General features: G+C 48.5%; 1 protein-coding gene and 1 pseudogene across 2 annotated transcripts in view; one reads left to right on the top strand and one right to left on the bottom strand.

The window, feature by feature from the left end:
- The first annotated feature begins 592 nt into the window (after positions 1-592).
- PTK7 (protein tyrosine kinase 7 (inactive)) overlaps positions 593-26,146 on the top strand; it is an 84,525-nt gene continuing 58,971 nt past the window's right edge. Inside the window, exon 1 of the mRNA XM_023212860.1 lies at positions 593-879. Coding sequence (XP_023068628.1) covers positions 801-879 — 79 coding nt within the window. The 5' untranslated portion in view covers positions 593-800. The remainder of the gene's footprint in view (positions 880-26,146) is intronic.
- On the bottom strand, positions 21,803-22,337 carry LOC111543067 (annotated as a pseudogene). The gene has a single exon (XR_002731745.2). The product of XR_002731745.2 is annotated as a thioredoxin pseudogene (transcript).

Raw genomic sequence — 26,146 nt, 5'->3', positions numbered from 1 at the left:
CTGACACAGCCCAGACTGCCTGGAGATGGACTTGGGATGAATTTGTCAGTTTAGCAGCCTTCAGCCTGGCTTTCAGAGCCCACTGTGTTTCTACCTTTGGGTTCAGATTGGTCTAGAGCCAAACCAGACCCCAGTCATGCACCCTTCAGCCCCTCTCCGGGCTACACAGCATCTTCAGGTTACTCTGCTGGGGACATTAAGGACACCGTGCTGTTCTGGGTCTGCAAGATTTTGGGTTGCTGAAAAGTGGGTGGGGCCCACCTCTTCCGCTACCCCCACCTGGAGAATTCTGGGGGAACTGTTGGCCAGAGCCTCCAGGTATGCACAGAATGGACCATTCTCCCCAGGGTCCACGGCATCTCACAAGTCACTTAGGTTCTCCCGGATCCCTGCAGAGTCGGTGGTAGGTACAGCAAATACTCCCCTACTCCTCTCAGGTCCCCTGCGCTCTCCTGAGCCTTGCTCTCTCTGTTCTCCATCCCTCTCCAGACCCCTCCCCCTACTGAGCTCCTCCCCGCCTCGGCGAGGAGGGGGCGTCGAGGGGGCGGGGCGCCGTGCGGGGGCCGGAGGGGAGGGGGCGTCGTGGGGCGGGGCTTGGCGGCGGCAGCGGCGGCGGCGCGCGAGGACTCCGAGGTACCGGGCGCGCGCGGCTCCGGCTCGGGACGCCTCGGGGTCGGGCTCCGGCTGCGGCTGCTGCTGCGGCGCCCGCGCTCCGGTGCGCTCCGTCTCCTGTGCCCGCCGCGGAGCGCAGTCTGCGCACCCGCTGTGCGCCCTCAGCTCCTTTTCCCGAGCCCGCCGCGATGGGAGCTACGCGGGGATCCCCGGCCAGACCCCGCCGGTTGCCTCTGCTCAGCGTCCTGCTGCTGCCGCTGCTGGGCGGTGAGTCCCCGAGAGCTGAGGGCACAGAGCTTGGGAAGCGCGGGAGTTCCCGTGGGCAAAAAGCTGCACCTGGGGAGGTGGGTTTGGGCGGCCCTGGAGTGGTGGAGAGGCTCGCTAGGGGTGCAGGCTCGCGGCGGAAGGGCGCAAGGAACCCGGGGGCCGGGAGGCTGACGAAGCCTCCAGGGACTCGGTCAGGTCCCCCTCCCACCCGCGCCGCGGGGACGTATTTCCAGCCTCACTGAGTTTTTGTGGTCTGAGCCGAGAGTTTGCTCGAGAACTGCCGAGAGTTGCCGGCTCTCGGGCCCAGATGGGGAGTTTCTTGTCGTGGGAGAAAAGACCACCCGCACCCCCTGTGGGGGGTGCGATGGGGAAAAGGGAGCCCCCCACCCCACCCGGCAGGGTCAGGCCAGGTAAGAGTGGCCGGTTTGGGGCCCGATGCCGGACAGACCTGCGGCGCGCAAAGCGCGGAGCTTTGTTACCTACGCTGACCCGACGCTCCCGGCTTCCCTCCTCCAAGTTGCTGGGCAAAGCTGGGACCCCAGATGGCCCTGCGGGTGAGGGCGGAAGAAGGGAAGAATTAGGGGCCGCCCCATGGCCTCTAGTTACTGGTCTGGAACCCTGCGCCCTCTTCGTGCCAGGGCCGAATCCGGGGATCCGAGGGTCCCAGGCTGTTGCGGTGACTAATGTGTAAAGGCCGCTGCCAAAATCGGGCATGGCCTGGCTGCAAAGGTACGGACGGGGTTTGTTCTGCTCCTTCCTGGATTTCCATCCTGGCTGTCCTCACAGAGGAAAGGAAATCTTTCTAAGGGCAGAAAAGCAAAAATAACTCATTCTGGCTTTTCTTGGGGGGCCTTAGTATTTTAACGAGGGTGTGGCCCTCATCACCAGGCAGACAGCAGCGCCCCCCCACCAACTCCCGCAGCTTTTATTTCCTGGCTTGGTCACACCTAAGAGTCACCACTGAGGTGTCGAAGTGCCTTACAGGAAAGCATCAAGCCACCCGCACATCCCAAACGGCCCAGACTGGAAATAAAGCCCCCCAGCCTCCAAAACACACTTTGGTGGTCCTCGAAGCAGCTTTCTCTTGGGGAGCTCTGTCCAGAAGACCTGTCCTACGTGATCACTTCCCACGTCCTTTGAAGGTGGCAATGGGAACGGCATGGGTAGGGAACTGCCTTTCTAATACCTTTCTGGCCTGCCAGCTGTGGAGGGGTTTTGGTGCTGGTGGAATCAACATCTTCCCTGCCCCTAGTTGTAAAACGAGAGGTAAATGTAACCCAGGAAAGAGAGTAAGCTCCAGGGATTTGGAGGAGGTGTTTGGAGTTGCCCCGTGTTTCTTGTGATGTGTTTGGTAGTTATTGCTCGTGGCAGAATCCACATCTGCTCCCAGAGGAAGTATGGAACTTTTTTGCACAGCCAGGATGGGGGCCCAGCCATCTGGGCGAGCAGCCCGAGCTCACAGGCCTCCTGGCTCTCCTGGTTGGGTTTTAGTGTGTGGGTCTGCCCAATGAGGCTGCCTTCACTGCTGCTGTTCAGAGTTCTGGAGTCAAGGGGAGTTTCTGGTGAAGATGGGGCTCTTGCTCACCAAATGCTAAATTCCTAAATTCCTTTCATGAGAAGATGACTCTGATATTAATTGACTTAATCTGGTGACTAGTGTTTAGTGTGTGCGTGTGGAGCGGGGGGATCCTGTTGGGGGAAGTTAGGGCAGGCTGAGAGCTTAGGACAGGAGGTCTGTAGTCTCCTTAGGGGTGGGGGGATGTCTTGTGCTCTACAAAGGAACATTTTAATGAGAGCCTTAAATCAGTTCCACCAAATGTGCCTTGTTGTGGAACCTGTCCATGTGCTGTAAACAATTTCAGCAGAGGCCGAGGCGCCTGTTGTCTTCTAGTGAAATCCTGGGACTCAACCCACCCCCAGACGCATGACTTAAGGGGGCAACGATTTTTTTAATAGATCACAGTAGATTTTTCCATCTCATTGTTTAACTGTATAATTAACTGGAGTTGTAGCGAGATCCCACTGTTAATAAGGCTGGAGTAAGGAACCTAGGCTGGCTAGGTTTGTGGATTAGACCATTTTAAAGTCTGGGTAATTATGCCATAAATGGCTGAGATACTTTCTGCACTTTAAGATGCTGTTGTAATAAATATGGACGAGGAAGAGGAGGAGGAGGAGGAGGAGGAGGCTTGATGTTTGAAACTTGGGATTCTAAACCAACCTCTTGGACAGTCAGATGTGGTCACTTCCTCATCCCGATTCCCCTCCCCCTCCCTGGTTTCTTTCCTCCAGGCTCTTGTTTCTTTGGGGGAAATTGAGTCGTCATGTTCTGGGATAGGCTGTCTGCAGATTCCTCAAGGCTCTGCAGCCTGTAATTCAGGCCTAGGAGTTGCTTTTATTAGTGATGGCTTTTCTCAGCTGTTGGGAAGTATGGTGGCAGGGTGAGGGTGCTCCTCATGTCATTTGTCAAATGATATACTCAAATTCCTGCTGTTCAGAGCAGCATTGAGTGGTGGACAGAGCTCAAGCAATGGATATAAAGTATGGTCCTTCCTTGGCATCTGCAGGGAATTGGAAAAGGACTCCCTGAGAATGACAAAATCCAAGAGTGCAGCCAGGCGCGGTGGCTCACGCCTATAATCCCAGCACTTTGGGAGGCTGAGGCAGGCAGATCATGAGGTCAGGAGATCAAGACCATCCTGGCTAACACGGTGAAACCCCTTCTCTACTAAAAATACAAAAAATTAGCCAGGTGTGGTGGTGGGCGCCTGTAGTCCCAGCTGCTTGGGAGGCTGAGGCAGGAGAATGGCGTGAACCCGGGAGGCGGAGCTTGCAGTGAGCAAAGATCGCACCACTGCACTCCAGCCTGGAGGACAGAGTAAGACTCCGTCTCAAAAAAAAAAAAAAAAATTCTGTAAATTATGTGTAGTACCTATTACAGTGGAAATGCTGTGTAAATAACTGTTATATTTTTAATTTGTATTCTTTTTAATTTTTGTATTGTTTTTAATTTTTTTATCTTCCCCCAATGTTTTTGATTCTCTGTTGAGGGATGTGGAGCCCAGGGATAAGGAATGTATCTGGCAAAGCAGCAACTCAGACTCATTGGCAGGCCCTGTAGCCCTGGACAAACCTCTTAGCTTCTCAACCTCTTCTATAAAGAGCTTCCTAGGCCGGGCACGGTGGCTCAAGCCTATAATCCCAGCACTTTGGGAGGCCGAGACGGGCGGATCACGAGGTCAGGAGATCGAGACCATCCTGGCTAACCTGGTGAAACCCCGTCTCTACTAAAAAGTACAAAAAAAAAAGCTAGCCGGGCGAGGTGGTGGGCGCCTGTAGTCCCAGCTACTCGGGAGGCTGAGGCAGGAGAATGGCGTGAACCCGGGAGGCAGAGCTTGCCATGAGCTGAAATCCGGCCACTGCACTCCAGCCTGGGCGACAGAGCGAGACTCCGTCTCAAAAAAAAAAAGAGCTTCCTAGAGTTGTGCTGAGGATTAAATAGAATGAGGTAGTCCGGGTGCAGTGGCTCACGTCTGTAATCCCAGCACTTTGGGAGGCCAAGGTAGGCGGATAACCTGATGTCAGGAGTTCAAGACCAGCCTGGTCAACATGGTAAAACCCCATCTCTACTAAAAATACAAAAATTAGCTGGGTATGGTGGCACACACCTCTAATCCCATCTACTCGGGAGGCTGAGGCAGGAGAATGGTGTGAACCCGGGAGGCGGAAGTTGCAGTGAGCCAAGATTGTGCCACTGCACTCCAGCTTGGGCGACAGAGCTAGACTCCACTCAAAAAAAAAAAAACAAAAACAAAACATGTACACACACACACACACACACACACACACCCCTTTCTTGGTCTTCCCTCTGTGGTGTGCTTCAAAGATTCTTTCAGCTTTACAGTCATTCCCAACAATGGACATTTTACCCACTGGAACCCTCCATGCCAGTCCAGCTGGACTGTTTGCCATCTCCTAACACATATCTGGTTTTCTCCGACCTTTCTTTCCTTCGGGCCAGTCCCCGGGTGTACATTGCTTTCTCCTGTCTCTCTGTTGCCCAGCCCCACTGCCTCTTCTTCCCTGAAGCTGTCCTATCTCTCCTGCCAGAAAGTAGACACCTGTAGAACTTCTGGACTGTCATTCTTGCGACACCATCCATATTTTTGCCCCTGTTGGGTTTTGTTTTAATTTACTGAAGGGCTCCCCCATAGAGTTTAGTACAGTACTTATTTATAACAGGTTTTTATGTAGGGTTTTTTTGTTTTTTGTTTTTTTTAATTTTGAGATGGAGTTTTCCTGTGTCTCCCAGGCTGTAATGCATTGGCTCAATCTTGGTTCACTGCAGCCTCTACCTCCCGGGTTCAAGTGATTCTCCTACCTCAGCCTCTTGAGTACCTGGGATTACAGGCATGCGCCACTGCACCCAGCTAATTTTTGTATTTTTAGTAGAGACAGGGTTTCACTATGTTGGCCAAGCTGGTCTCAAACTCCTGACCTCAGGTGATCCGCCCACCTCGGCCTCCCAAAGTGCTGGGATTACAGGCGTGAGCCACTGCACCCAGCTGATATAACAGGTCCTCATGTAGGTTTATTTCAAAAGTGAATGAACCATTTGGGCGCAGGGCAGAATGATCAAGGGTGGGGTTAAATAACCCCTTGCATCCTAGGCATTGGGAGTCTTCTGCACCCTCCCCAGCTTCTTTGGGTTGGGGTTGCCTGTTCCTCCTTGTGCCTTCTCTACGGTGACCAAATTAAGGATCAGATCTTCCTTCCCTGATCCTGGGCTGACTGGTTTTGGTGGTGGCTTTTCTGAGTTTTGATGTGGTGGGGCTTCTAGCTTTCTGCGAGTTCTGTGCGTGGGCAAGCACCGCTACATATGAAGCTGATTGCAGCTTAAAAACTGGTGCTAAAGTTGCTTCCTCAGAGAACTGTGTAGGGGCCTAGAGTATCTATAACTGCGCTGCTCAAAGTAAGACCCAGGGCCACATGGCATCAGCATTCCTGAGAGCATGAATCAGAATCGCAATCTGCAGTTTTTTTTTTTTTTTTTTTTTTTTTTGAGGTGGACTCTCATTCTCATTCTGAGAGTTGCCCAGGCTGGAGTGCAGTGGCATGATCTTGGCTCCCTGCAACCTCTGCCTCCTGGGTTCAAGCGATTCTCCTGCCTCAGCCTCCTGAGTAGCTGGGATTACAGGCACGCACCACCACGCCCAGCTAATTTTTTTTTTTGTATTTTTTTTTTTTTTTTTGAGACGGAATTTCGCTCTGTTGCCCAGGCTGGAGTGCAGTGGCCGGATCTCAGCTCACTGCAAGCTCCGCCTCCCGGGTTTACGCCATTCTCCTGCCTCAGCCTCCCGGGTAGCTGGGACTACAGGCGCCCGCCACCTCGCCCGGCTGGTTTTTTGTATTTTTTAGTAGAGACGGGGTTTCACCAGGTTAGCCAGGATGGTCTCGATCTCCTGACCTCGTGATCCGCCCGTCTCGGCCTCCCAAAGTGCTGGGATTACAGGCTTGAGCCACCGCGCCCGGCCTTTTTTTTTTTTGTATTTTTAGTGGAGACAGGGTTTCACCATGTTGGTCAGGCTGGTCTCGAACTCCTGACCTTGTGATCCGCCCACCTCGGCCTCCCAAAGTGCTGAGATTACTGGGATTATAGGCGTGAGCCACCATACCCTGCCGCAATCTGCATTTTAACAAGATCATCAGGTGACTCTGTACCCCAGAGTTCCAGAAGTCCTGGCCTAGGCTTCCTTCTTTATACAGAATCTCAAGGCACAGAGCTTTCCTGTTGCAACAGTATAAATTGGGAGCTGAGATCCTGCACAGTATTTGAAGATTTGCTTTAAATAGCTTACTTCATGTGTACACTCCTTGGGGTGATGTGCACACTTAAAAATTACCTCCTTTGGGTTTGACTTGAATTAGACTTTGTCAAGAAATTTCTCCATTAAATGTGTGACTCTAGAAAGTCTGCAATATTCAGCCTGATGTTTAGCTCCTCTCAAAACCTCAGCTTTTCCTAGAGGAAAATACGACTGATTTTATAACGAAAGTCAGTGGAGAAACTGGATTTGTTAGGCAGAAATTTGGTTGACAGACAACTTTTCAGGAATACATTTGGTTCATAAAGGGAGGCATGTCTCCGCTGGGCTTTGACAGTTGTAGTGTTGTTAGTCTTTGGAGCATTTCATATTCTGGAGTGAGGGGGTTTGTGTGAGTCTGTGTTTAAGCCAATGCAGCTTCTGTGAGACTCGTCTGGGACAGAGGTTGGCCGGTTCAGACTCTAATATTGGAGCCAAAAGCAGTTTGGGGCCAAGGATTCAGTCTTTGGTGTTTTCCTGATGGAAGAAAGGGTCATTAAACAGGGTTGGGTGTCCTTGGCCTGCGTCCCTCAACCTCCTTCTCTCCCTAACCTCAGTAGATGCCTCTCTGCTGCTGTGCCTGGGCACTACCCCTGGCCAGAGCCACATGGTGGGGTTACAGACTCAGGGCCACAGTTGCTGGCGCTGGCCCTCACCTTGCCCTGGAGCTGCCGCCTGCTCCTCTCCTCGATTCCTGCTCTGGCCCCCATCTGCCTGGTCCTTTTTCTGAGGGTGTGAAAGTACTGCCATTGTAGCTGGTTAGAGTCCTATGTTGGAATTCTCTGAGTTCACTACTGAGCCCCCTGGCGCTTTGGTGGAACTGGCCCGAGAGCTGCCACAGCTCATCAGCGGTTTGAGGAAGCCCTCTGTAGTATGTCACTTTTTCCATCCTCTTTTCTTCTCTGCATTTAGGCCATTTCCCTCCCAGTAATGTTACACAAACAGCAGTGGGGCAGGGAGGAAGCTTGGTTCGAAGGGCTGACACGCACACAGGTGCCTTTCCCCTCTCCTTACTTGGTTTGACATTGCTAAACTCTCATTTGCTGTGTGCATTAACTGGGGTATGTGTTGAGTGAATGCTCAGGTGACTAGAACGTCATCCACCAGGTGTCCTGCAGATCCCAAGCTCCTGTAAGAAGTGTAAGCCTTGATAAGTGGGATATGCACTCGCAGGTTTGGATGTGTATGTAATTTCTGAAGACAAGGTCCCGAGTCGTGGGGTAGGGATTGTAAGTCATATATTAGGAAGGTATAGATACGTATTTCTCAAAGATGTAGAGTGGAGAGTATAGTGAGAGGGCAGGTCACCAAAGTACTGAAGAAAATTTTAGTTTCCTGGGCCTTACTGCAGACCTGCCCATCAGAATTATTGAGGGAGAGGCCAGAAAATGCATTTTATTTATTTGTTAGATTATGTTGTTGTTTTTGAATAGCCAATCCAGTTACATAGGTCAGATTTCTAAAGGAAACTGCATTTTAATTTTTATTCATTTATTTTTGAGACAGGGTCTCACTCTGTCACCCAGGTTGGAGTGCAGTGGTGCAATCACAGCTTACTGCAGCCTTGTCCTGTTGGGCTCAAGTGATTCTCCCGCCTCTGCCTCCCAAGTAGCTGGGATCACAGGTGCATGCCACCGTACCTGGCTAGTTTTTTACATTTATTTTTTATTTTTAGTAGAGACGAGGTCTTGCTGTGTTGCCCAGGCTGGTGTTGAACTCCTGGGCTCAAGCAATCCTCCTGCCTCTGCCTGCCAAAGTGTTGGGATTACAGGTGTAAGCCACCACGCCCAGCCTGGAAACTGCATTTATAGAGCTTCCTGGAGATTCTTACCTACGCTCAAGTGTGAGAACCATTGAGTAGCCATAAGGAGAATTTGTCAGTCTGAAGTGGAGGTGTGGTGTTGAGAAAAAGGGCGGTATTAATAGTGGGGGGCTTAGGAGGGAGTTCATTCAAAGTGCTTGAGTGTCTTCTATGGGTGAAGCTGTCTGAGGAGGCATGGGACAAAGGAGGAAGATGCAGAAACGTAAATCAGATGAAGTATGAAAGACACCATTTGGTAAAGTGCTAAGTAGAATAGAAGTGCATTCCAGAATGTGTGGGATGGTAAGTCTGAGATGTAGGAGCAAATGGGGGTGGGAGGGCTTTAGAGAGGAGAGAGGATCCGACCTTGCTGAACAGATGTAGTCAGTGATGGCCTCAGAATGATGTAAAGTCATCGGACCAGGATTCTGAAAACCTGGGTGGTTCTGTCCTACTATCACACAGCAGCCATAAGTGATGAAGTAAGAGAAGAGACATCTATAGACCCGTGACACCAGTTTTTCTGTGTTCTGGTCCTGGATCAATTGCTGCATACCCACATGACCCTGAGCTGGTTAGTTAACCTTTCCGAGCCTCAGTTTCCTCATTAGCACAATGCAAGTGATGCTTTTGCCTGCTGGCCCCTGTGAAGTTGTGATATAATGCTCTTCAGCTGTGGAAATGGGTGACCCCTGGGAAGCAGCCCCTCTGACTAGCCCTGATGGTTCTTCCCAGAGACTGTCCTGGCCAGCTGTTTCCTTTTGAGGGGTCAGCCTTTTTTCTCTTTTCTTTTCTTTTCTTTTTTTTTCTTTTCTTTTCTCCCCTCCCCTCCCTTCTCCTCCCTTCTCCTCCCCTCCCCTCCCCTCCCCTCGTCCTCTCTGTCACCCAGGCTGGAATGCAGTGGCATGATCTTGGCTCACCGCAACCTCTGCCTCCTGGGTTCACGCCATTCTCCTGCCTCAGCCTCCTGAGTAGCTGGGATTACAGGCGCCCGCCACCACACCCGGCTAATTTTTGTATTTTCAGTAGAGATGAAGTTTCACCATATTGGTCAGGCTGGTCTTGAATTTCTGACCTTGTGATCCACCTGCCTTGCCCTCCCAAAGTGCTGGGATTATAGGCATAAGCCACTGTGCCCAGCCAGAGGTGTCAGCCTTTCTTTCCAGCCCTCTGACTCTAGAATGGTTTGCCGAAGGCTCAACAAAGTGCCTCTTGACTAGCAGCCTTAGAAATGGTTTTCTCATTTGGGCCAGATGCAGTGGCTCATGCCTGTAATCCCAGCACTTTGAGAAGCTGAGGCATGTGAATCACCTAAGGTCGGGAGTTCGAGACCATCCTGACCAAAATAGAGAAATCCCGTCTCTACTAAAAATACAAAATTTGCCGGGCATGCCGGTAATCCCAGCTACTTGGGAGGCCGAGGCAGGAGAATGACTCAAACCTGGGAGGCCGAGGTTGTGGTAAGCTGAGATTGCACCATTGCACTCCAGCCTAGGCAACAAGAGAGAAACTCTGTCTCAAAAAAAAAAAAGAAAAAAAAAAGACTGGCTTCCTCATTCAAAAGCACAGGTTTTCTAAATGGGTCTCAGTATTCCAACAGCAACCCAGAAATATGGGAGCCACACAGAGCCACATTTTCCTGGTGGGAATTCTCCCTCTCTCTGTCTCAATAGCAGATTCTCCCAAGGGGTGGGTTAGTCCTGCTTAAGGGCCACTGTCTCTCCCGGCATGCTGAGGTTCTCAGGGAATGGGTAGTGAATTGTGCTTCATGCAGCCTAGGCAGACTTTTATGATACCCAAGGGAGGGGTTTCTATAATCACTGGATGGCTGTGGGGGTTTCCCCAGTCAGTGACTCTGTGTAATTTGTAGGAACTTCTGTCTATGCTGTGGGGAGGTTCCTGAGGTTCTGTGTGGCCAAGGGCAGTGGGCTCCCCTCATGCACAGCCTCCCCTCCAGAAGACACTGTGGCTTTTTTTTTTTTTGTCTCCTCCTTGGGGTGGTGGCAGGGCAACAAGGAGAACGTTTGTGTGCCTTTGGGACTGCTGAGGTGTCCCAGCAGCTAGCTCGTACCGTACCTTTGTGCACATTACAAATAAGTACTCCCAGTCGTGGGCGCACTGGGAATCGTGGGCGCACTGGGAGTCGTGGGCACGCCTGTGATCCCAGCACTTTGGGAGGCAGAGGCAAGTGGATCACTTGAGCTCAGGAGTTTGAGACCAGCCTAGGCAACAAGACGAAACCCTGTCTTAAAAAAAAATACAAAAAAACTAGCTGGGCGTGGTGGTGCATGCCTGTAGTCTCAGCTACTCAAAGGCTGTGGCGGGAGGATTGCTTGAGCCTGGGATGTCAGAGCTGAAGTGGGTAAGCTATGGTGTGATTGCACCACTGCACTCCAGCCTGGGCAACTGAGCGAGACCCTATCTCAAAAAAAAAAAAAAAAAAGAAAAGAAGAAAAAAAATACCCCTTTCTCCAGGTAGATGCAGTCCTGCACCAGGGTTCAGGCAGTATTTCAGTGTTGGTTCTTTGGTCAGACATCTTGAGCAGTGCACAACCTGTACAGTCAAAGGTGGCTATTCCATTGGCATGAAGGCCTTGCAACTAGTGGCTCTTTGTTTCCCAGCCGATGGACCAAGATGATTTTGATGCCTCTGTTCTAATGTCATGTTTCAATTGAGCCCTCTTCACTACTGTTCTGCCTCCGATGGTGGTGGGATGGGGCAATCCTGCCTGTAACATACGATAGGATAAGCCCATGAGGGTGCGGCCCCATTACTGTACCCACTGAACATTGTGTATCTGTGGCTGCTGAAGTCTTGGCCTATTTCTGGGCCCCTTTCCCTGTGAGAGGATTTTACTGTCTTGCCGATACAGGCTGCTAGCCTTACGTGATAATTGGTGTGGAAGGCTGGCTGAGTCCTTGGGAAGAGTGGGCTGCAGAGTTTATTTCACATTTTATTAAGGAGCTTTCAGTTTTCCTTTCTCCTGTTTCCTCTCTCCCTGGGGACACTAGGGTCTGCAGGTAAAGTTGTGTGGGCATTCCTGATTTAGAGGAATTCCTGCAAGAGAAGTGGTAGGACCTCAGTCCCAAAGGCGGGTCTTGGGTCTTGCTAAGCTCCAGCGCTGGGTGTCCTGGTACTGTTCATACCTCTTGAACCTGAGGAGGCACCAGGAGGAGCACTAGGCTCGGTGTTGGAAGACATGGACTCTGCTTCCACATTTGCCTGAAACTGCTTGTGTGACCATGGGCAAGTCCTATCCTCCTCTCCAGGCTTGAACTTCAGAACAGAAGACCTTGGAGGGCCCTTGCTGAGGCTCACTCAGTGTGGCACCTCCAGCCCTATTTCTGCTACACCTTACAGGCTCTCTTTACCCTGGGTTTAGGGAGAGCACTTTAATCTAAGGGCTGCTTTTTATTCTGGATGCTCTAGTGCGTGGGCACAAATGTGTTTAGACTTGACCAACTGGTGATGTGGGTATTAGGGTATAATTCTCTGGGTGCAAAGGGTGCTGTAAAGATTTAGGAGGGAGAGTATTTGACAGGGAAAGAAACTGAGGCACAAAAGCACAATCTGCCCAGCACTACAGAGCTGGTGAGGAACAGGGCTGAAGCCAGTGTGGTGGTTCACACCTGTAATCCTAACACTTTGGGAGGCCAAGGCGGGAGGATTGCTTGAGCCCAGGAATTTCAGACTAGCCTGGGGAACATAGTGAGACCCCATCTCTACGGAAAAGAAAATAAAAGAAAAATTAGACAGCAGTGGTGGCACATGCCTGTGATCCCAGCTACTTGGGAGGCTGAGGTGGGAGGATCACTTGAACCTGGGGGGTCAAGGCTCCAGTGAGCCAAGATTGCACCACTGCACTCCAGCCTGGGCAACAGAGAGAGACCCTGTCTCAAAAAACACAGAGAGCTGAGACCAGAGTGCCAGTCCCTCCTGTGCCTTCACTTAGAGTCCTTGTATGTCCATGTGTTACTGTGCTGCACACATGGCCAAGTGCAGTGGCTCACACCTGTAATCCCAGCACTTTGGGAGGCCAAGGCAGGTGGATCATGAGGTCAGGAGTTCGAGATCAGTCTGACCAACGTGATGAAACCCCATCTCCACTAACAACACAAAATTAGCTAGCTGTGGTGGTGCATGCCTGTAATCCTAGCTACTCGGGAGGCTGAGGCAGGAGAATGGCTTGAGCCTGGGAGGTAGAGGTTGCAGTAAGCTGAGATCATGCTACTGCATTCCAACCTGGATGAGAGTGAGATGCCATCTCAAAAAAATAAATAAATAAAAAGAGTTATGGTGAAACTATATATAGTCTAAAAGGCTAGGACACTGTGCCTAAATCCCAATGGCTTGAGCTTTTCTCATGAACCCATGAATTCTTAGCCTCCTCCTCCTGGTGCTGCTGGAAGGTCACAGGCAGTTGCAGGCCCTGGCTTGTAGGTGCATTCCAGATCATTGCTTCTTGCTGGGAGTTGTACGCCGAGCAGTGCTGTGGTAGAGACCACGTAGGAGGTAATAGAGTCATCCCCATAGTGGTTAATAGAGTTTGCCACCTCATACTACTTTTGTGTAGGTAGATGTGCCCACGCTTGGTGCTCCAGGCCCTGCCCCATGGTAGGGGCCTAATGATGTAGATTTCCCTTTAATTTCTGACTTTGGAGTCAAGTCTTTTAACCCTCAGGAGTGTTCAGGCGAGGTTGAGTCATGACCTTGACATTCTGGGAGATGCCACTTTTCTTGTGCCAGGTGTATCTCTCTTTGGCTGAACTGTTGACCGCTCTTGGTGATTCTGCTGAGTTTGTTCTTCTGCTTCTGAGGTTCTCAGACTCCAGTGTGGGAACCTACGTTCTATCATGAGAGGATGCAAAGGGAGGATGCAAAGGTGATATGATTCCATTGTAGCTCATCTGTTTACAAAGCTGGGCTGTTTCCCACCTAGAAGAAGAGGGAGAAGCCTCCATGAGGCCAACAGATCCTTAGAGAGTGCTAGGATGGCATTTGAGATCCAAACCTAATTTTCCGCTACCTGAAAAACAAAACAAATCACAAAGAAAACATTGTCTTACAACCTCAGGGGGAAGAAAAAAGGAAATGCTATCGATCTCTTATAGTTCTAGCACAAAGAACAAAGCCTTCTATCAGTTTAGTTCCTTTAGCAGATTAAACCACTTGTTAAACTGACCAGTTAAAAAAATGCCCAGCTACACAGCAGCTTTTCTGCCCATGATCTGAGCTCCTCCTCTACCCCAGGGATCCAGGCCTCTTACGGGAGGAGTACTGAGGGGAGGGGGCTAGGCTGGGTCATGGAACAGCCCTGGAGACCTGCAGGAAGGGCTCTCTCTCTTTCTTGCCTATCCCCCCTCCCCTTTAGCAAAACTTCTTAGAACAAAAGGCTGTTATTTAGTAAACACCTGCACCCTGTTTTGATGAAGTGTCCTGAGCTGTGGGGTAGACTGGGAAGAACAGGGTGGGGACCTTGTCCTTTATTTCTGCCTGTGTAAGAGGCTGGGGTGCCCTCAGCGGCTGTACAGCCTCCTGTGCCTTTCCTTACCCTCTACCTTTGTCTGAAGGGCCTTTGAACATGGCTTGAGAGATCCTGCAGAAGCCACCAAGCCAACTTGCTCTGTCTCCAGACAGCAATTTTAGGCGAGTCTCTACTTGGGCCTTTCCAAGAGAGTCCCTTTTCCAGGCGCTGCACAGCTGCTGCTGGTGACCCAGAAAGGGGTGGGAGAGCATGGGCCCAGCCTAGCCTTGGTGCGGGTGGCACCCCTCTCTGCCCCTTCCCACTTCGCCTGGATCAAAGGAGCCTCCTCAGGGAGCAGGAAAATACCTCTCCCAATAGCCCCACCAGTGAGTAAACAGCTGGGGCCTCTTGCAGCTTTTGAAGCATGGTGCTTCAGGCCTGGAGGAATGCAGAACATTTCATTTTAGGGGTGGACTTAGGTTTCCACCGCTGTCGGTATTTGCAAATTTGAAACAAATGCCCTCATTTAGCAGCAGGCAGGCTGGGCAGTAAACTGGGGCTGTTTAAGGGCGTTTATGATGGTCACAGGTATTTGTGGAGAGAGGGACCCCAGCAGGTTTGGGAAAAGATAGAGGGTTTATGGTTAGGTGGGTTGTACAAAGACCCTAGCCAGGTCTCCGGTGGAGGTGGTTGTTAGGTGGACTTTGTCATAAAAAGCTTTGCCGCCTCCTGCTACCCCAGGAAGTATCTCCTCTGGCAGACAAAGGGGTTTGGGATGGTGTTTATCCTCAGGGTCTGATGCTCAGGGCCTTGTCCCTCCCGCTTGGTTGCCAAAGTATCAGATTTCCAATGAACCCTTCCTTCTCCTACTTCCAGGACTTGAAAGGCTCGTTAAATGTGCTTTATATATAACAGGTTGGCTGAGAGGTTCCCCCCTCACTTCCAGCCAGTTTTGCAAGGAAGGAGCTAGGGAAACCTGTTTTCTTTTTGTTGTTGTTTCTGAAAGTAGGATCTGTGAAGGTGCACTTGAAGAAAGACCCTGATTTTAGGGATCAGCCAAGTCAGGGTTATTTGCCTCTGATGGGTCAGCGTAACCAAGAAGGATCTGTCTGAAGCCTGGCTGCCTCCTCTTTGCTCCCTGCTTCCCAGGGAAATTCAGAAATCTGTTCAGGAACTGACTTTTGGCTCCACAACTTACTGGCTGAGAGACCTTAGTTTACTTCATTTCTCTGAGCCTCGGTTTCTTCCTGTTTTTTTTTTTTTTTTCCACTCTGTCGCCCAAGCTGGAGTGAAGTGACGCGATCTTGGTTCACTGCAATCTCTGTCTCCCAGGTTCAAGCAACCCTCCTGGCTCATCTTCCCAAATAGCTAGAACTACAGACCCATGCCGCCATGCCTGGCTAATATTTTGTTTTAGTAGAAATGGGGTTTCACCATGTTGGCCAGGCTGGTCTCGAACTTCCAACTTCAGGTGATCAGCCTGCCTCGGCCTCTCAAAGTGTTGGGATTATAGGCGTCAGCCACTGTGCCCAGCCGGTTTCCTTTTTTTTTTTTTGAGATGGAGTCTCGCTCATTGCCCAGACTGGAGTGCAGTGCAGTGGCGTGATCTCGGCTCACTGCAACCTCTGCCTCTCAGGTTCACGCCATTCTCCTGCCTCAGCCTCCTGAGTAGCTGGGACTACAGGTGCCCGCCACCATGCCCGGCTAATTTTTTATATTTTTATAGAGACGGGGTTTCACCGTGTTAGCCAGGATGGTCTCGATCTCCTGACCTCGTGATGTGCCCGCCTCAGCCTCCCAAAGTGCTGGGATTACAGACATGAGCCACCGCGCCTGGCCCAATTTCCTCTTTTGTAAGATAGGGATAATAATACCAGTCTCGTTAGAGTTCTTGCAAGAGTTGAGTGAGATGGTACTGCATTTCATTAATTCTTAGATGTTTTTTCTTTTCACATTTGCACATCTTTAAAACTGGGATGTAACTTATAATTAATTATAGTAGTCACCCCTGATCCGTGGTTTCATTTTCTGTGGTTTCAGCTACCCATGGTCAAAATATATTAAATGGAAAATTCCAGAAGTAAACAGCTTACAAGTTTTAAGTTTTATGCCATTCCGAGTAGCATGATAAAATCTCTCGATATCCCATTCCATCCCACCCAGGACATGAATCATCCCTTTGTCCAGTTTATCGAATGTCAGGGTATCAGAGTGCTTGTGTTCAAGTGACTCTTTTTTAAATTTATTTTATTTTTGAGATAGAGTCCTGCTCTGTGGCCCAGGCTGGAGTGCAGTGGCGCGATCTCAGCTCACTCCAACCTCCACCTCTCAGGTTCAAGTGATTCTCCTGCCTCAGCCCCCTGAGTAGCTGATATTTCAGGCGCGTGTCACCACGCCCAGCTAATTTTTGTAGTTTTAGTAGTGATGGGGTTTCACCATGTTGGTCAGGCTGGTCTTGAACTCCTGACCTCGTGATCCACCCACCTCGGCCTCCCAAAGTGCTGGGATTTAAGGCGTGAGCCACCGTGCCCAGCCTAATGTGCCTAATTTATTTATTAATCTTTGGAGATATGATCTTGCTCTGTTGCCCAGGCTGGAACACAGTGGTGCAGTCATGGCTCACTGCAGCCTCAAGACCTCCTGGGCTCAAGCGGTCCTCCCACCTCAGCCTCCCAAGTAGCTGGGACTGCAGGTGTGTGCCATCACGCCCAGCTAAATTTTTGTAGAGATAAGATCTTGTTCTGTTGCTCAGGCTGATCTTGAACTCCTAGACTCAAGCAATCCTTCTACTACCTCAGCCTCCCAAAGTGCTGGGATTACAGATGTCAAGTGCTTAATGTATAAATGAAATTTTACTGTAGGTATGTATATATAGGCAAAAAACATACCATTTGGGGGTTGTTACTATGTAAGGTTTCAGGCATCCACTGCGGATCATAGAACATATCCCCCCAGGATTGGGGGGACTACTGTATATAACATTATGTCTTAGTTCAACTAGTACCACTTTGTCCTCTTGGTGCACATAAATAATGGAGCATGTTCTAAATTCAGTATATGTGAAGGACTTAGTCTGTGATCTTGCGAATGCTCAGTAAAAGATGACTATAACTGTGATGGTTATCTGTGGAGGTTATAACTGTGATGGTTATCTGTGGTGGTTATAGCTGTGATGGTTATCTGTGATGGTTATAACTGTGATGCTTATCTGTGATGGTTATAACTGTGATGCTTATCTGTGATGGTTATAACTATAATTTACAGGCCTAGTTTTGCTTCCTATCTACCAGTAACTTTCTTTTTTTTTTGAGACAGAGTCTTGCTCTGTCGCCCAGGCTGGAGTGCAGTGGCCGGATCTCAGCTCACTGCAAGCTCCGCCTCCCGGGTTCATGCCATTCTCCTGCCTCAGCCTCCGGAGTAGCTGGGACTACAGGCGCCCGCCACCTCGCCCGGCTAGTTTTTTGTATTTTTAGTAGAGACGGGGTTTCACCGTGTTAGCCAGGATGGTCTCGATCTCCTGACCTCGTGATCCGCCCGTCTCGGCCTCCCAAAGTGCTGGGATTACAGGCTTGAGCCACCGCGCCCGGCAAGTAACTTTCAATAAAACCCATTTTCTTTTTAGTCTGTCATGTAAATTACAAATGATGCTTAAGGCATAAAGCATCATGCTAAGTATTGCGTGCATGTGTGTATGTTGGTGGCGGGTGGCTGGTGACTGTAAGTCTTCATAAGGCAAGAGATGTTTACAAGAGGAGGTAGGTATCCCTCAGAAGGCACACAGTCTGTCTATTATGGAAAGAATACAGTGACTCTCTGATGACAGGTTCTCCTTTTTTTTTTGAGGTGGAGTTTCATTCTTGTTGCCCAGGCTGGAGTGCAATGGCGCAATCTCGGCTCACTGCAACCTCCACCTCCCGGGTTCAAGCGATTCTCCTGCCTCAGTCTCTAGAGTAGCTGGGATTACAGGCGCCCACCACCACGTCTGGCTAATTCAGTCTCCAATTTGAAAGGCTGAGCTGGGAGACACTGGCAGTTTACTCCAGGAATGGATTGCTGGTAGGTGAATCAAGACAGAATCTGAAGAGAGTGATTAACAAGACAAGGGTACAGAGAAGACCAAAGAGAGGCACACAGTAAATGTCAGGAGCTCAGAGGATGGAGATCTGGCTCAGGCAGGCAGGAGACGGACAGGAGATGGTAGCGTTTTCTTCCCCAGCAGCCCACTTGTGTGGGGCTGATTCTAACTTTGTGGAGACAACTGGTTGCCATCCATTCTACTTTGTGCTACCCAAGCATTACTGAATGCCACTGTCACTGGTAGAGGGTCGTGACTGCAAGTGTCCAGGTTCTTGGTGTTTTGAACAAAGAATTGGACAAAACTCCCAGCAAAGCAAAGAAAGAATGAAGCAACAGAAGAACAAAAGCAGGGATGTATTGAAAACGAAAGTACACTCCACAGTGTGGGAGCAGACCCAAGGAGCGGCTTAAGGGCTGGGATGCAGAATCTTCCTGGACCCAAATACCCCCTAAAAATTTCCTACTGGCCACTTCATGCAAAGGTCATGCTCCTGTGCAAACATCTGATTGGTTGGAAAAAGCAACCAGTCAGTGGCTAGGGTGAAGTTACAAAGTTACACTTCTATGCAAAGGAAGACTGGGCCAGCATGTCAGTCTGATTGGTTGTGGACAGCAACCATTCAGAGGCTGGAGTGAAGTTACAGAGTTGTAAATGAGGACAGGATCTGCACTCAGTATGATTGGCTGCAGACAGCCAATTTCCCATCTGCCTGGCAGAAAGGTTGAAAGTGAGTAGTAGCCTCTGTGTTACTTAGGCCTGCAAAGTCAGGGCGTTCATTTCAATTTAGTTGGAGGAGATGGGTGTGAAACAGCCTTAGGTTCCCTTCCTGCAGACCCTATTCTCCTGCTTCACCACCTTTCCCCCTTCAGGCACGTTGTAGCTTCCCAAAGGCCAGGAAATTATTTGGTTGAGTTCTAGTTCATTTGATGGTGGGGTGGATTGGTTATGGGGTTTATATGGTGGATGAAAAGAGAAAGATGTGTCCCTTTTGTATGAATATCAAAAGCAAAATTGTTTTTTTAAAACAGATTGCTGGCCAGGCCATGGTGGCTCATGCCTGTAGTCCCAGCACTTTGGGAGGCCAAGGCAGGCGGGATCACCTGAGGTTGGGAGTTCCAGACTAGTCTAACCAATATGGAGAAACCCAGTCTCTACTTAAAAAAAAAAAAAATTAGCCAGTTGTGGTGGTGGATGCCTGTAATCCCAGCTACTCGAGAGGCTAAGGCAGGAGAATCACTTGAACCTGGGAGGCGGACGTTGTGGTGAGGCAAGATTGTGCCATTGCACTCCAGCCTGGGCAACAAGAATGAAACTCTGTCTTAAAAAAACAACAAAACAAAACAAAAACCAGTAGATTGCTGTGTAGATGTGTGTGTCAAGCCTTCTACCTGTTCACTTCTGTAGCCTTAAGCACTTTACCACATAGGGGTTTTGGAAAGCATTCTTCCTGCGTGGTCACTGAGGCCCAGGAAGGAAAGGGGTCAATTAATGGAAGGCAAGAACTTAAGAGTCCCAGGGGCTAGGAGACTCAGCCCCTCGATTAACGAATGCTCTTTTCTGCTTCGGTTGGCTTTCTATGAGAGTGTTTTTAATAATAAGATATTATATAATAGATGGTGTGCCTTAACTCATGGGGAAGAATGGCATTGAAATGTTCTTCCTGATTGTTTTAAGAAAATTGCAGTGCTCTTTTTTCGAAAGATAGATGTACAGCTAAGGGCATTTTTGATGCAATATAACTTATTTTTGGAGGCCCTCTAAGATACAATGAGAAACTTTTTTCTCTTGGGGAGACTGATCTTGTCTTCTCTGTCCTGTGAAGGTTGAAAGGGGCCAAGTCAGCCCCTTTTTAAACCAAGTCAACAAATATTTCAAAGCCCTTTTTATGTCTAAGGCAGCTAGGCAGATATGTGTGGGCTCTCAATAGTCCTAAGTTTAGCCAGTTGCCTAGTTTGGGTCTAATGCCCTCTGATTCCATATTTGCATTCACAACCAAGAAAGCCTAGAGAGAGCCTGCATGGACCTCTGTGGGTCTCCCGCCAGCAGCTGGTGAAGACGTGGCAGCTGAATTAACAGCTGCCTGTTCTGGGCCAGGGCTGCTATCTCAGCCCCGGGGAGAGGTGTTGATCAGGCTGACAGGGCAAGAAATCCCCCTGAGCCTCAGGTTGGAAAGAAATTAGTTAAAAGTTGCTCTTAGACTCCTGAAAAATTGCTTTCAGTTTTTGCTGCCAAAAGAGAACTTCGAAAACAGGGTGTAAATTGGGTTCTTTACACTGTCTCTGTTTTTGTCACTTCCTTGCAGTTGGTGAAGGAGGGCCGGGATCCAAGCGAGCTTTGTGAGCTTTGCAGGTTCTCTTTCTGAGTTCCTCTGGAACCTGGCCTCAGGTGAAGGGGAGGTGGGGGTGGGTGGTGATCGGACCAGCCTTTGAGGTGCCTGGGACCAAGCCCCATTCCTTAGATCAAATAAATACCTTTTGTTTTTCCTGCTCACACTTTCCTCTGCCCTGGAGCCAGAGTCATAAAGAGGTGGAATTGTGAAGGTCTGCACCTGGTCGCTAGTGTGGTGGGTGGGATGGAGATCTTCCCTTGTGCTCTGCACTTCCTGCCTTTTGCTGCTGCTGCCCTGGGTGTGCAGGGGTCTGCCTGGGCTAGCCTGGGCACCTGCGGCTCTGCTGGGCCAGCCTGCCTGCCTGTCCGGTAGCGCCCTGCCTGAGCTGGACTGTCAGCAAGCTGGTGAAACCGGCTGCACAAAGACGGATTTCGCTTCAGGCTAAGTGTTTTGTTGCTGAATCATTTGCATTCATTAAAAGTAGTGAAGGGTAAGTGATATTTAAGGCAACATGACCAGTTTGCTGGAGGCCTGGAGGCCACTGCCTTAGAACCTCATTAAGAATTCTTGGGATCTTGGAGAGCAAGGGAGCAGCTCATTCAAAGCTTGCTTAACTTTTGACTGCCTTGGGCATAGGCCAGCTACTAAAATATGAAAAATGTTTGCCCAGCAGCCCCCAGAGCTTGGCCAGACTGCCCTGGCCAAAGAAAACACACACTTACAATTCATTATTTAGCCTCCTCCTGTGCGCTTGCTTGCATTTCTTCCTCTCCAGGGACCTTGCTGAGTTGGGGGCACCAGGTTGGGTAGGGGGCAGGAAGGCCCCTGCATCTTTTAAGGGGAAGCTAAGCCTGAAGCCAGTACTGTCTATACTCCCTCACCCCATCCTGCCCCCACTTCCCTGTTTTATTTCACCAGTGCCCTACTGGTGGACTTCAGGTTTGTTTCAGAGGGTTTCCTATTTTAAACAATACCACCACAAATATCCTTGTATCTGTCTTTGCCCTTGTGCTTGTATATCTGTAGGGCAAATTCCTGGAAGTGGAGTTGCTCTGTCAAAGGATATGAACGTGTCAAAATTACATACACGATTTTGTATTTGTTATTTTTGTGGAGAGGGAGATTATAGCTTTCATCAGATTCTTAACAGGTTTATGACCAAAAAAGTTTCTGAATCACTGTTCTGCAATGGGCCTGTGAAATTCACACAGAATAATCTATAAAAATTAGTAAACATGGTTCAAATGCGGGGCATTGCTGGGATGATCAGATAATTTGTCATCCAAACATCCCCACCTCCATGATTACTAATTATGCCGAGATGGCCAGATAACCCAGGGTTGTTCAGGTAACTGGCAGTGTGGGAGCCCAGTGCCCACTGGAGATTTTTTTTTTAAATGTTAGAATTAATGTTTTATTGTCACGCAGATGGCAACTGGGTTTATGTCTTCATATTTTATATTTTTATAAATTAAAAAAATTACAAGTTTTAAATAGCCAGTAGCTGGTTATGTTTTCAGAAAACATGATTAGACTAATTCATTAATGGTGGCTTCAAGCTTTTCCTTATTGGCTCCAGAAAATTCACCCACCTTTTGTCCCTTCTTAAAAAACTGGAATGTTGGCATGCATTTGACTTCACACTCTGAAGCAACATCCTGACAGTCATCCACATCTACTTTAAGGAATACTACGTTGGAATACTTTTCAGAGAGGGAATGAAAGAAAGGCTTGATCATTTTGCAAGGCCCACCCCACGTGGCTGAGAAGTCAACTACTACAAGTTTATCACCTGCGGTGTTCAAGGCTTCCTGAAAAGCAGCCTTGCTCTCGATCTGCTTCACCATCTTTGCTGCTGGGGTCTGACGAGCGGCTGTAAGGACCGATGGAAACGGATCCAAAGCACCAGACCGAGCTTCCCCACTGGAGATTTTATCCCTGATCTTTGAGACTGTGTCTGTTCTCTGTTCATCAGTTAGCGCCGAATTATCTGCTGCTTTCTATTTTCTATTTTATCAGGTATGTTCTTTTTGTGGCCTGCAACTTGATGATAAGGTTGATCCAGTGGGTCAAAGTCTTGTCCTCAGTTTTCCCACACAACCTAACCCTGCCTCAGCTGCCCAGTGGTAGCTCAAGACGTTTTTGGATTCCAGAGACCAAAATTCAGTTGAACTTTTCTGAACTCTGTTTCTTCATCTGTAGAATGGAAATGGTAATATCTGCCTCATGGGTTATGGTGAGGGTCTAGTGAGGTGTGTGTTGCAAGGGTTGCTGTTCTGGGAGGTGAACTTGAGAGACACTCAGCATGAGCCCCCAACTCCTCCTCAATATGGACTTGGGGGCCCTTAAGGCACTGCTTGCTGCCTAGATTTGTTTATTCCTCTTCTCCATTGATTAGTATGCCCTTCACTGCTCTCAAATCCATTCCCTCTCCTTTAGTCTCCTAGTCCTGGGCTTAGTTCACATCCTGTCATTTCTCTCTTGGAATGCTGCTGGAAAAAAGAAGCAAACTTTTTTTTTTTTTGAGGCAGAGTCTCACTCTGCCACCCAAGCTGGAGTGTAGTGGTGCAATTTCAGCTCACTGCAACCTCCTTCTCCTGGGTTCAAGCAATTCTCCTGCCTCAGCCTCCCAAGTAGCTGGGATTACAGGCGCCCACCACCACGCCTGGCTAATTTTTGCATTTTTAGTAGAGATGGGGTTTTGCCATGTTGTCCAGGCTGGTCTCGAACTCCTGACCTCAGGTGATCCAGCCGCCTCAGTCTCCCAAAGTGTTAGGATTACAGGAGTGAGCCACTGCATCCTGCCAAGTCAATATTTTTAAAAGTAGTAAACAGTATGCTACTAGAATTAAAAAGCAAGAAATAATCTTTGCAGATCATAAGAGGTGAAGAAACTAAATGAAATCATATTTACATCATATTTACAACAAAGGAAGCAGCATTGTAGTATTAAAATGTGAAACAGATAAAAATGATAATAAATTTCATGATGATAAATTTCAGTGGAATAAGCCTCCAACTGAAATGGAGTTTAGATTGAATAAGAAAGTTTCATGTTCTTTACATGATACAAACCTATAATAATGGCAAAGTTTGTTTTATTTTTTCTAACTTTAGGCAGTGGATTAATTTATTTTCATTTATTTCAGTCTTGTTTTTTAGGAAATAATTTAAGATTATTAATTTTCTTTTGAATATAACTTTGAAGTTAATAAATTTGAAATTAAAAATATAAAATAGATAAGTCATTTAGGATCCAGTACTTAAAAAAAAAAGAAAAAAAAAGACATGACTGGCATTTCTAATGTAGAAAAATAAGAGGACAATAGGCAAAACAAAGAAAAAAGAAGCTTTAATTTCATTCATAGCTTCACAACTATTTTTCCTTTTTTTTTTTTTTTTTTTTTTTGAGATAGTGTCTCACTCTGTCACCCAGGCTGGAGTGCAGTGGCGCAATCATGGCTCATTGCAGCCTCGACTTCCCAGACTCAAGCAGTCCTGCCACCTCAGCCCCCTGAGTAGCTGGGACTACAGGCACACACCACCATGCCTGGCTAATTAAAAAAACTTTTTTATAGAATCAGGGTATCGCTCTGTTGCCCAGGCTGGTCTCAAACTCCTGAACTCAAGCAGTCTGCGCAAAGTGATGGGATTACAGCCATGAGCCACTGCTTCTGGCCCACAGCTATTTCTTGAGTACATTCTAGGTACCCAGTAGGTACTAGGGATATAGATAGAGCAGGAAACGGGATGGACAAGTTCACTGTCCCCAGAGAGCTTACCATTTAACAGAGAGGGCTACCATTTAAGGAAGTGTTTACTAATAGTTAGAATTGTGATCATTGTGATAGGAAAATATTTTAATATTTATCAGGGGTTACCATGTTTGGTGCTATGCTAATAAATCTGTGCCAGGGAAATATAATGACTGAAATTTATTAAAGAATCTGGTTGGTTGGGCCGGGCGCAGTGGCTCATGCCTGTAATCCCAGCACTTTGGGAGGCGGAGGCGGGTGGATCACGAGGTCAGGAGATCGAGACGATCCTGACTAACATGATGAAACCGTTTCTACTAAAAATACAAAAAATTAGCTGGGCGTGGTGGCGACGCCTGTAGTCCCAGCTACTCGGGAGGCTGAGGCAGGAGAATGGCGTGAACCCGGGAGGCGGAGCTTGCAGTGAGCCCAGATCACGCCCTTGTAATCCCAGCACTTTGGAAGGCCGAGGTGGGCAGATCACTTGAGTCCAGGAGTTCGAGACCAGCTTGTGAGACTCCATCTCTCTTTTTTTTTTGAAATGGAGTTTCACTCTTGTTGCCCAGGCTGGAGTGCAGTGGCACGATTCTCCTGCCTCAGCCTCCCAGGTATCTGGGATTACAGGCATGTGCCACCACGGTTGGCTAGTTTTTTGTATTTTTAGTAGAGATTTAGGGATTACAGGTGTGAGTTACCACACCTGGCCTGAGACCTCGTCTCTTAGAAAAAAAAAAATCATGGCCGGGCGCGGTGACTCAGGCCTGTAATCCCAGCACTTTGGGAGGCCGAGACGGGCGGATCACGAGGTCACAAGATCAAAACCATCCTGGTTAACACGGTGAAACCTCGTCTCTACTAAAAATACGAAAAATTAGCCGGGCGTGGTGGCGGGCGCCTGTAGTCCCAGCTTCTCGGGAGGCTGAGGCAGGAGAATGGCTGAACCCGGGAGGTGGAGCTTGCAGTGAGCCAAGATCGTGCCACTGCACTCCAGCCTGGGCGACAGAGCGAGACTCCATCTCAAAAAAAATTATTAGAGGATTTTTTAAAAGATGGTAGACATTACTACTTGTGACTCTTTTTCTTAGTCATATTTGAAAAAGTAGAAAATTGAATTATAATTTGATTTTTTTCAAAGACGTCTGTTAAATCTGTTTTGATTTTATATGCATTTTTGTTCTTTATAGTTTAAAACTGATTTTTTGGGGAATACAGCTGAAGTTCCCAAATACTTTATAGGAGTTTATGAAGTATCTTTTTTTTTTTTTTTTTTTTTTTTTTTGTGTGAGTCTCTCTCTGTCGCCCAGGCTGGAGTGCAGTGGCCGGATCTCAGCTTACTGCAAGCTCCGCCTCCCGGGTTCACGCCATTCTCCTGCCTCAGCCTCCCGAGTAGCTGGGACTACAGGCGCCCGCCACCTCGCCCGGCTAGTTTTTTGTATTTTTTAGTAGAGACGGGGTTTCACCGTGTTAGCCAGGATGGTTTTGATCTTGTGACCTCGTGATCCGCCCGTCTCGGCCTCCCAAAGTGCTGGGATTACAGGCTTGAGCCACCGTGCCCGGCCTGAAATATCTTTAATTTGGCCGTGTCCAATTTATATACTTTCAAAAATACTGCAGATTGTGAACAGCGCATTATTATACAAGATCACGGGGGAAATCCAATATTCAGAGTACTCTACAAATTTGTGTGTATGTGTTTGTGTGATTACCAGAGAACCACCAAAAACCAACTGCTTTTTAAATCCTGCTGCGTAGTTCAAGTGTCTTGCCCTGACCAATCTAATGAGTTGATTAACTGGTCCTTAATACTTAACTAAATAAAAAACTAAGCAGATGTGAAAAAAAAGATAGAATGACCGGATAGATCAGTAACTCTTAAAAAACGACTGAAAGATAGTTGTATCAAATAGTTTTGAGGGGAAATTTTGAAAAATGTTGAAGAAGTAGAGCCTGTAAATGCTTTGTAGAGACTGTCACA

This window comes from Piliocolobus tephrosceles, chromosome 5, assembly GCF_002776525.5.
Source record: "Piliocolobus tephrosceles isolate RC106 chromosome 5, ASM277652v3, whole genome shotgun sequence".
Taxonomy (NCBI): domain Eukaryota; kingdom Metazoa; phylum Chordata; class Mammalia; order Primates; family Cercopithecidae; genus Piliocolobus; species Piliocolobus tephrosceles.
This window is presented reverse-complemented; position numbering and strand designations above follow the sequence as displayed.